The sequence below is a fragment of the Sander lucioperca genome, chromosome 22 (genome assembly GCF_008315115.2).
Source record: "Sander lucioperca isolate FBNREF2018 chromosome 22, SLUC_FBN_1.2, whole genome shotgun sequence".
In the NCBI taxonomy this organism is placed as follows: Eukaryota; Metazoa; Chordata; class Actinopteri; order Perciformes; family Percidae; genus Sander; species Sander lucioperca.
Window position 1 is genome coordinate 28811379 of NC_050194.1, and position 11560 is coordinate 28822938.

Consider the following 11560-nt stretch of genomic DNA (forward strand, 5'->3'; position numbering starts at 1 on the left):
ATGAATGATTTATTTTTAAATTTTTTTTTTTTTTTTTTTTTTACAATGGATCAGTTTGTCTAATTCAAGTTGTATTCCTACTTTTGATATACGTACACAAGCTCTTACTGCTCATAGAGTTAGATGTCACTATAAATCTACAGCCATTCTGTAGTGAAGTGTTTATTAGTACATTATTTGTGTGTATTAGGATGTGTGTGACTATTATATTACTGTGTTATGAGTGGTTGTGTGTTTTATGTTGCCTTGATAGTTTTTGTTAATAATTTCATATTTGTTTCACATGACCACGCAAAGAGGGCCACTGACACTGAATGCCTCATGGTCCCGTGTGGCAATTGTTTGTGTTAGTTTGATTAATTGCATTAATTACTGACGCACAATATAGGCCTTAACTTAAGGTGGCTCCTTCATTTTTGCTCTGGTGCCTGTGGGTTCATCCAGTCCTTAAAATGATCTCATACCTGGGTCAAAAAATGATTAGTATATTCCTAGATTACGTGATAGACTATATTACGAACATTTGAGAAGATCTCCTTCCTCACTGTATAAAATAAGATGATGTTTTGCAACTGCATAACGACAGAACTGTAGTTTGTAACGCTTCAGAGTTTACAGGGCAATCCAACCATAGACTGTATATATTATGATTGATGATAATTGATATTATACAGTCTATGAATCCAACAGAAGTTGATGGTAACAATGTAGCACACAGTCACACAGCCACGGGACAATGGCGCCCCCTGTTGGGAACAATGCATCCGCTCTACTGTAAGAATGTCTCAATGTGTTGAGCACAAGGAGAATCTCTATGTAGTGCTAGAAAACCTATTAAAAATAATTTTAACCCAGATATTTCAGTTAAAACTTCTGCAGGTTCGTACCGGTTCGAAAAGGAAAAAACCGAACAGGACTTCTGCGGAAACGGAACTATATAGGCTGCTTCTGTCTTTGACCTTTTCCCACAATCCACCGGGGGAGGCTTAAGGCGCCTTTCGCAGCCCATGCATGTCAACAAGGAGGAGGAGAAGACGCTCGGCTTCAATAAGAAAAATCTAATGCGTGAATATAATAACACGCTGCTTTTGTGGGACAATACGTGTGTCTTACATTCCTCCGCTTAACGTCCTTTACGTGTATTTACTCCGACATGGCTCCGTTCAGCTTAATGACAGCAAGTGCTAGCTGGTTGGCTAAGTCCTTCAGTGTTCTCTCCTGCACAAGCACTCTGGCAAGGTAGCTAACCTAAAGTTACTTTACTGTGTTAGCTAACGTTAGCTGAAGTTGTGGTCTTGTGGTAGAGCACAGTTAGCAAGCTAAAGCTAGTTTGCTATCTTGGCAATCCGCATAACATTAACGTTACTGTACGTTTTTATCATTAAGATGACAAGCATTAGTTAGTATTAGGATAGGTGTGTGGTAAATAAGAGTTAATTACTCCATGACCCTCAGTCAACTAGGTGTTAGGGTTATAGCTAACGTGCTGGCATATTGATTGTTTTTGCGTTAATTTAAATAACCAAAGTGAGGAGCTTTTCTTGAGTTAATATTAGCATATATACACACACACACACACACACACACACACACACACACACATTAAATTGAAGCTAATGCACGTGTCGTTAGGTTAGGGCTAGAAGTGAAAGAATAATTAAATTCTCTAACTTGCAGCAGTTTGACGCCTTTCGCAGTTTAATGCTGTCAGGCTTTTTTGTAGAGTATGACTTGAGGCCATAACATACAGATGGTCCACTTAGCAATACTTAACGTGAATAAAACCGATATCTCCATCCACCATTATTGAAAGAAGTTCAGCTTTGGTCTGTGGGATATATATGCTGAATTAATTAGTTGTAAAAAAAAAAATAAATCCTGGACTGCAACTACTTTTTGAGATTATTATATGTATATTACTATTGAGTATGTACCACCATGTAAATTGCTGCATGCATCCTGGATCAATAAAGTATTATCTTATCATGATATTATATTTCTGTGTGTGCGTGTACGTGCATGCTGTAGGTGTACCAGTGTCCCCCGAGCTGCATACATCAACTCAGTAAAATGGCTGACCTCTCAGGCCAGCGGGCCCCCAAAGAGACCTCTCAACGGATACATGAGATATGTTCTGCAACAGCAGCCAGTCATGACCAGACACAACCCAGGTAAATCTGCAACACATGATACTTCTACAGAAGGCATCCCAAGTTATTGATTTCATAAACTTGATGCAGTGGCTTGGCAGTAACAGCTTGTGGTACAATAAGCAGTGTGAGTAGGTAAGTCAAGGACTCAAATGCTACATATCTGTCGTCAATGATCATCATATAATTGTTGCTCACAGAAATCAAATCAGTGGATATCATCAGGAGAATCGCCCAGCAGTGGAGAACTTTGAGCCCTGAACAGAAACAGGTATTTCACTCCTTTACTTGTTAAGGCGCTGACACACCAACCAGATAATCAGCCGTCTGACAGTCTGGCGAGGTCAGTTACTCGAGTCTGTTCGGTGTGTTCCATGCCGTCGTCAGTCGGCCTTCATTTTGGCCGATTTGACATATTGACTCGGAAGGCGGGCAGTCGGACTCAATGACCAATCTGATTGGTGGAGAGCTAATGACGAGCGGGATGAGCCTGACTAACGGCTCTCAAAATCTGACGAAAATCTTTGAAACTCTGGGAGGCAGTCAGTCCGACTGCCTTTTCTGCTGACAGGCGGCCGTTGGGGTGGTGTGTCAGAGCCTTTAAACAGTATAAACTGTATGCCTTTTCAAGTTTTTAACAGTGCCTTGAGTTTTTAAATTGTAGAATAAAGTAGTGGTCACAAGTGGCAAATTATCTCTGTGATACTAATTCATTGTTAAACACATACACTTTATCTTCTTTTTTTTGGTCTCTTTACCTTGTAGCCTTTTCAGGAAGCCTCTCTACGGGCCAGGGAGCAGTTTAAGGTGGACCTCCAGCGCTACCAGGCCCAGCTGACCCCAGCACAGATCCAGCAACAAGCCCTGGAGAAGAGGCAGAGGATGGCCAAGAGGAAGGCCATCCGCAAAAAGAGGGTAAGAGACATAGTAGTAGATAGGGAACAGGGGTGCTCTCTTGTCAAGAGCTTCGAGATAGATTATCATTTATGTACTCTTTGAAACACATCTTAAGACTTGATTTTCAAACTATCTAAAAGTTTAACTTTGCTGACAGTATTTTGTCCTGTGTCACACCAGCTCCCACACTGTAGCACTGCAGGGTGCACACAACCAGAGGTTTGAATGTAGGGCTTACCATGGGAGTGACACATGAACTGGAATAGCCTCAATCAGCAATCTACATACTAAACCTTATTACATCAACTGTTGTCGTCATGTTGTTGAACAACACATGTGCCTCCTCTGTGCTCGTGTGTGATCCAGGAGTTGACCAACCTGGGGAAGCCCAAGCGGCCTCGCTCTCCGTTCAACATATTCATGTCGGAGCACTTTGAGGAGGCCAGAGGAACCACCACGCAGGTCAGTAACCACAGCACCATGACTTGACATTTAACAGGTCAGTTCAGATTTTTTGACATTAGGAGGTATGAGATACTCACCAGGGATCCACCGATACTGGTTTTTCAAGGCCGATACTGATTATTAGTAGTTAATGAAACTGATAACCGATATTTGGAACCAATATGCATTTACAGTGAAAATTTAAATCTTTAAGTCAAGATAAAGATTTTGGAATGTTACAAACCCCAACACAAAACTTTGTTTAAATGCTTTAAGCAATTATTTAATAAATGAGAAACTTTCACCATAATCCCCAGTAACAGAGAGTCAGATAGTGTTGTGGGGGGGACATGAAGTCAGACTCAGTGGTGAGTAAACTGAAGCAGAGGGACAGACGCAGAGCTGTAGCCGAGCCAAAGTACAACACTTTTTAATACATGAACTTTATCAGGTAAATAAAATGCTGATACAGATCATCTGCAAACTGCCAAAAAAACGGCCCAATCATCGTCCAGGGCCAATAATCAGTCTATCACTAATACTCACAGGTAGTAATAGTGATGCATGGACTGGTCAGGCCAAAATGAGTTGCACATGACATGTCATAGAACGAAAACATTTAAATCTGAGACACAACATCAAAATGACACTACAAAATAGTGTTTGTACTGTAATTAGCGGATCACTTGTTGTAGACTTTTTCACATATGTAAATTCATGTGACCTTTCATTAGTGGGAGGAAAACACTTTGTACTGAAATCAACTAAAATAATAAAATATACAGTCAAATTAAACTTAATGTAAAATGAATATTCTCCGTACTGTTTCAATGTGATTTTTTTTAGGAAAAGGCCTCAGGGTCTTAAAGCAGACTGCTGTCTAGAGGAACGTCCTGTGTTGCATCTGGAAGAATAACATCACCTATAACAGAATGTATTCTTTCATCCATCTTTTTGACTGTCACTCCCCTTTAGCAAGCTTTTTAGGCATCTAACCCTATACAGTATGAAAGCATCCCCTCTTTTTGATCTGTCCCAGTATGGCTGAGTGATGACATGGTGGTGCTTTTTGGGGGTCATCTAATACCACCACTGCCGCAAATGTCTTTCTGTCTTCGTCTGCTGATTTTCTTTCTTCTTTTTTTGTGAGACGATTTTTTGGGGGGGTATTTTCATATTTATTGGATAGTTGCTAGAGAAGAGGCAGACTGGAGACGGGGGCGTGGAGAGGGGCATGACATGCAGCAAAGCTCCCCGGCTGGGATCACATGCAGCTGGGACACGTACATGGACTGTGAAATGAGGACGTAGCATCTGTGACGTCACCCAGTGGTTTGTGGAGTGCCGTTTTGAAGCCTCGCGTTTTTTCATCTTGTTTTTTTTGCAACCAGATGTGGCGAGTTTTAACGAGGGGGTGTAGCTGGGGAGGATGACGCAGCCGAACCAGTTTTGTTTATGGTCGCAATGGCGCTGCACTAAGCTAAACGCTAAAGGGGGAAAGATACTCGCTAACGGTAGCTAGCTAGCTTGGTTGGCTTTACGCTGAACAAGACGTTTTTAGGCGACCAAATGTTCCAATTAACTTTGATGAGAGGGTCAACACCCAAAAACAAGTTCACGGCTCTTTTAATGTTCACAGGGCCGTGGTTAGCATTGCTAAGCCTCTATTATGATTGACAGGTCGGCGTGTAGCCCCGCCCCTAAAGCATCCCCTGCTTTATCATTAATTTTAATATAAATGGGACCATAATTTACAAAATGTACATCAAACTGTATTGAAAAAAACATGAAACTAGCGATTGAGACCATAAACACATTTTGAAAATGTTTACTGAGGGATGAAAACTATGTGAGAAGTAGGCTCATGTTTCCATTGATTGTAGAAACAGACTGCTTTTTGCAACTAGTGGAGTCCCCCCCCGCTGGAATTTAGATAGAATGCAGGTTAAGGCATGGGCTTCACTTCTTTTAAAGGTGCTCTAAGAGATGTTGGGTGACGTCACTTCTTGTTGACGTTCAAAGTATTGTCAAACAAAACGAGGCTAGCTCGCCCCTCCCTCCTCCTCATCCCGTCCCCTCCCTTCCGTGCTTCCGTGCACTAACCCCCCACCCCCACCCCCAAATCCTTCTTGTCAGTTATTGGCTAACCGACAAGTTGTTGTATCCTAAAAAATGTGTGACATCACTTAGAGCACTTTTAAGCTTTTTATGGATACGTGTGATTATATGCTTGTATCGCAAAATTCCCATGGCTTTGCACAATAGTCAGTGATATAATGTTTCTGCCAACGCTGTTCATTTAGGCAAAGATGAAGTCACTGATGGAGGACTGGAGGAATCTGTTCAGTCATCAGAAACAGGTTGGCCAAACAATCATTACATATCTCCTATTTTTATAGCTATTAGGCCTTCATGCTGCTGCACATGTGAAACAATAAATTCAGTGTTGCATGCAGTATTCAGATCTCCGTTTGTTCTACATCTCAGGTCTACACGCAGCTGGCCGAGGATGACAAAATTCGCTATAAAAATGAGATGAAGTCGTGGGAAGACCACATGATGGAGATTGGACGAGAAGACCTGATCCGGGAGCAGACCCTGTCTACCAAGAAAAAACCTGCTGCTAAAACTGTAGCGGCCAAGAAAGGAACGAAGAAGGTCAAAGCTAAAGCAGTGAAGAAGGCCACTGCCACAGGGAAGTCAAAGACCACTGGGAAGACAACAAAAAGTAGCTCTGTGAAAACTGTCAGGACTACCAAGAAGACATAAGATGTGTTTATGTCCACATCTAGAGTAGAGGATTTCTGATGTTCTGATGACCCAGGGCTGTGCTCTGCTTGTTTTTTTCCCTCAAACTTCAAAGTCACTGTTGTCTTCTTAGCTTCTTAGGGTCAACAGGGCAAATCTTTTACAGCATTCAGACAGATGAAGATCATTTCACAATACCCTTATTATCACCTTTGTTCTGTGAAAACTACACCAAATAATACATTTTACAAGGAACAATGTGATCCTATTGTCGATCTCTACAAACACACCCTGGCTTTGATTGGTTGGTTGAATCCATCTAAATGATGTAAAGTGGGATTGTTCCAAGCTAAGAAAGTGAGTTAGTTGATGAAATGTAATGTTTTCAGAAGCTTAGACATTTGAATTAAGTGTTAAAGTGATAATAGGAGGCCCAGATACTGAGGTTAAACGGTTCCATTGCCCTGAGTGTAACCACAATATGTTTTAGGAGAATAGAAGGGTTACTGTTGTTGTCCCCAAAATCTAGAATGACAGCCGCCTTATCCTTACCAAAGTGTATGTCACGTGTGGAAGTGTGCTGCCCTTAGTGCAGCTTGTTGGCCAGTTCTCAGTAAGTTGAGAAAGTTCATTGGTTCAAATTCCTCTAAAGAGCAGACATTATCCTGGTTCCCCTGAATGCAACCTGACTGAATTTGTTGTTTCGTTGCTGTTGTTGACTTAAAATATTGTACAGTCGCAACGTCAAACTGTGAAATACTGCTATTTGTCATTTATGACAAAAGTAACATTATTGACTGACAGTTTGGTTTTCTAAACACCAGAAGTTCCAAATGATGCATTGTTCCAGTTGAGCTTTATATGAGATGCTTTTTTTCCTGTTAAGTGCTGTAAAAAAAGCTGTTGATAATAAAATAAGCTTTTTCTCCCCCACAGCGCCTTCATCCAAATGATTATGTTTTGGTGGAATAAAGGATCTTTCCTCCCTCAGATGCCAACTGCAAAATACTAGTTTGTTCTGATTTCACCGTATGAAGTCGATCAGAAGTAGCTCAATGGTGTCACAAAACATTTTATGTGGAAATTCAGCCAATGTTGGTTAATAGTCCTAAAATCCAGATTCTGTTTGGTCGTCATGTTTGTAATGAAAACACCTGTTAATTATGAAGAACGTACTTTCAGTATTGACAGTTTATTTTGCTTATAGAATGTATTTAGTGCTACCATTTTCAGACAGCATTACCGATGGCATGTTTTCTTTGTATTGTGTATTTACTGAATAAAAATGTGCATACGCCTTTCTACAAAATGACCTTTTATGGTGCCTAAAACATTACTTGAAAACCAGTATGTTAAGAACACACAGTACAAACACAGGGCCCGTTCTCTGTACTATGGGAGTCATTTTCAGCTACGTTCCTCTGATCCTACTACACTGTCTGCAGACACTGAGCCTCCTTCACACTACACATTACTTCTGTTCATTACTACGTCAACAACTATACATTTACAGTTTTTCTCAGTCACAATTGACACTCTCAAAACTGCTGGTTCAACCTTCACGTGATCGAGTCACTTGTGCACAAGATACAAGAAATGTATCGTTTTGGTCAAATTGCAATTGCTTTTGTACATGCATGCAATTGATCATGTACAAGTGTCTGCTGTTTTTTACATGATCAATTGCTTATGTCATGTTGATCAAAATATAATATACTGGATGTCTGATGAATTGTCTGACCCCCCAAAACATATTGGCATAACTTCACTGAATATGTCTTTACATGCAAAATTGGTTGAACATGGTTGTCATAATCGGTCAAGCAAGTTTTCCATCCAGTACATTCCAATTGTCCTTACAGTGTTGTTGTGAATTTGTCCAGAATTGATGACTTGCTCTAAGGTGAATCTTGACTTCACTAATGAAGGGGATTGTGTGAAACATTAGATCAACTTCAATTGGCAAGCATATCTAAACAGAGCACAACACAGTGTTACAACTTCTGACAATGGAAGAACACCAAGGACACAAACAGGGTCGACAGCTGGAAGAAGAGGACCCAGGCTGCGTGGTGGAAGAGTAGGGGGCAAAACAGAAGAAGAGCCCGACAGACTGGAACCATTGGGATTGTACAGATAGAAACGTTTCCTGTGGTAACCTTTTCTATGTTGACATGTTTCTTTCTTCTTTGTGCTATAAAATAGGTTTGTGGTTTTCTTTCTGAATCACAATGACACTATAATTTGTTGAAAAACCAAAAATAAAAGCATAAATGTGAATCCTGTCCAATCTCTTGTAATCCTAATCTCACATAAAGGAATGTGACTTTGTACTGTTGAAATGTTTAAATTCTGTACAGAAAAGGTGGTCTTTCACATTTTCAATTATTGTCATCAAAAATGTAGCCAGTGTACATCAGAAAATACCTAAAGAGTACAATTTGATATTGACAACACGAACACGACTAAGCTTTTTGACCAACCTAAGCCTCTTCTTTATGAACGATGACAAATGACTCGACGTTATGATGCCACTGACATGTTCATCGACATAAAGATTTACTTCTGAGGAATGGACTAGAGATTTTGAGCAAGTTACAGGCTTCTGCAGGTCATCCAATTTGTAATAATTGTTTTGAGTAATTGAAACTTACTGGTTTGAGAATGTTAATGATTTGAGAAATGTACCAAAGCGACTGAGAAAAACTGTAAATGGATATTTTCTGCTTTGATTTCTGTTGCAGCTCCACTCTGTGGATGAATGGAGTATTGCAGCTTATTTCCACATATTTCAAAATAACAATCAAAGTTTAAAGTTATACTGAGGTATAAAGTTACCTCAGCATCACCAAAACCAGCCATTTCTCATATTCTAACAGATACATATTTGCTGTTTAACAAACAGAAAGATCAAACCTGAACCTGAATGGAATCAAGGCTTCACTAGAGTTTCTCAGCTGACTTTGTTGGAAAGTCAGTACCTTAATATTTAATTTTAGGATGTGTGATCCTGCTAGCGGCTAACACATGAAGTCAACCTGTGGAGCTTCCCCCTCAGAAATCTTTGTTAAGGTTTCTCTACACACCAAGATGAACAGGGACCCTTCATTTCCATTCTGTACATTATTTGGAATATTTCATTGATAATATCTGTTCCTAAATGATGAACTTCCAGGTTATATGTTTGTTAATGCTGAAAAGCTTTCAGATGCAATAATGTTGTTATTGATCTCATCTATCCACTGCAGGGCCAATAGTATTGCCAATAGCTCTGTCACCATATTTTCCCATACATTTGTGTCTAAGTGATTAATGTGAACAAAAATCTTTGAAATGTGTCCAGTATTGAGAACGCTGTAACTGGCAGCCACGGACCGGGCTGCAATGTAGCCATAGGGCACATGAGCATAGTCAATTTCAGCAGTGTTTATTAACATCATTCTGAAAAGTTCACCTAGGTGAAAGTTTATAACAGGGTGTATGCCCACACTTACTGTATAATATCAATAATGTTTATTTGTAAAATAAAAATACAGATAAACAATGATAAAGATTCAGAATTCAAATAAAGGCGGTAAAAAAACGATAAAACAGACACAGATAAAAATCTACAATGTACAGTGTATAAAACATAATGAGATATCAGTATAAAAGACATAAAAACAAAAAAGTTATTGGTGTACTTGTCTTGTTTTAAAAATAGTAGAAAGGGAGATGATGACGAGGTGAGTCTGAGCTCCTCAAATCAGGTCATTCCAGAGCCGGGGTGCCCGGACAGCAAAGACCAAGTCCCCTCTAGTCTACTCTAGACACAAGAACAGCCAATAGGACCTGAGGCTTCGCACAGCATGGAAATATGATCTGGAGCCATGAATAGCATTAAAAGTAATCTTTATATACCAGGATGACTTGATCTACTGTATCAAAAGCTGTACTTCAGTCTAGCAAAATGAAAACAGAGCAGTCTCTTGTTTCTCTTTCACTAAGCGGTCATTCAGGACTCTGAACATGTTGATGTACTTCTATTGATTTGAAAGCTTGGCTGGCAATTAAATGTTGAGGTAGAAAAAAAATAAGCAGGCTCACAAACAGACAAAACAAACACCTAGAAGTAATACTGAAAATACTACTATATCTAAGTTTGCTAAATACTAAAAAAGTTACAAATTCCAGCTGTACATCAGTGCAGTTACTGGTTAAGGCAGGGGTTGGTAACTATTCCCAATATACCCTTTTAGACGGAGCCTGAGGAGAGGCTACTTTCAACATTACCAACCCTTTCTTTAAGCAGTCTAAGAACGTACATTTGCTTTGCACCATTTTGTCTACTGAACACAAACCATTACACACATGGTGAGAAACAGGTCTAGAAGGATTAATAAAGAAGCACAGTTATCTCACTGTCGGTCTGTTACACTAAAACACATGAATATGTAGTTATCAAAGTTTCTGTAAGTTAAAAATACAGTCACTCAGGGATTTAGTTAGACCAATGACAGAACTCCAGCCTGTCTCTGTTTAATGATGGTCCCTGATGTCGGATGTGAATGTCGTCCTTGATCTTTCTCTGCGCGTCGTAGCTGTTGTTCAGTCAGTCTTAAGCGTGATTTATTCTTCTGCGTCAGATCTACGGCGTAGGGTCGTGTCTCCACGTACCTACGTACGTAACCACGCCGTAGATTTTACGCAGAAGAATAAATCCTGAAACAGCAAAAGACACCCCCAGCTACATCCCTGACGTGCACCTCTCCAAAAATGTAACAACACGTCGCTGCGACGCACGCCGCCCAACTCATGTCCTGGTTCTCCTTCTCCATAAACAACATGAAATCAAGGAGAGGGTTAACTTTTCCTGCTCCAGATTTCCCACCGTGGTCAGAAAGAACAGGGAGACACTTTGTTTCCCATTATGGGTCCTATTTTAACGATCTGAGCGCACGGCGTGAAGCGCCTGGTGCAGTTGCGTTTAGGGCATGTCCAAATCCACTTTTGCTAGTTTGACGGCGGAAAAAAGTGTTCTAAAGGGTTGTACGTCTCCCATTCCCTTTAAAAGCCAGGCACGTTTGGACCTTGGACCATTGCTATTATGATGGAGGATTTGCTGAACAGGAAGGAGAGATGTTCAGGAGAAGAAACTGATCTGCTCCTGCGTGAAGTGAAAGCGCGCTAGCAGATCATATTATAATACTATTTCACATTGTAATATTTTTATTTTTAATCTTTTGCATGTTTGTGTGCTGCTGTGTCCCTATGTGTGTAACAAGCAGTGTGTGCGCGCATTTTACTAATGCTCTGTTAAAATAACAATGAAATGCTGAGTT

At 40.2% G+C, this 11560-nt stretch overlaps 1 protein-coding gene across 2 annotated transcripts; it reads left to right on the forward strand.

Moving 5' to 3' along the window:
* Positions 1-938: 938 nt before the first annotated feature.
* Positions 939-7543, forward strand: tfam (transcription factor A, mitochondrial). 2 transcript variants are annotated; one of them, XM_031323956.2, is made up of 7 exons: positions 946-1239; positions 2029-2171; positions 2351-2421; positions 2916-3065; positions 3414-3509; positions 5795-5851; positions 5979-7543. In XM_031323956.2, exons 1-7 carry the CDS (start codon positions 1154-1156, stop codon positions 6258-6260), a joined length of 885 nt encoding a protein of 294 aa, XP_031179816.1. In that variant the 5' UTR covers positions 946-1153; the 3' UTR covers positions 6261-7543. The 2 variants fall into 2 exon arrangements, with proteins under 2 accessions (XP_035853582.1, XP_031179816.1); XM_035997689.1 differs by lacking the exon at positions 3414-3509 and having other exon boundaries at positions 939-1239.
* Positions 7544-11560: the final 4017 nt, after the last annotated feature.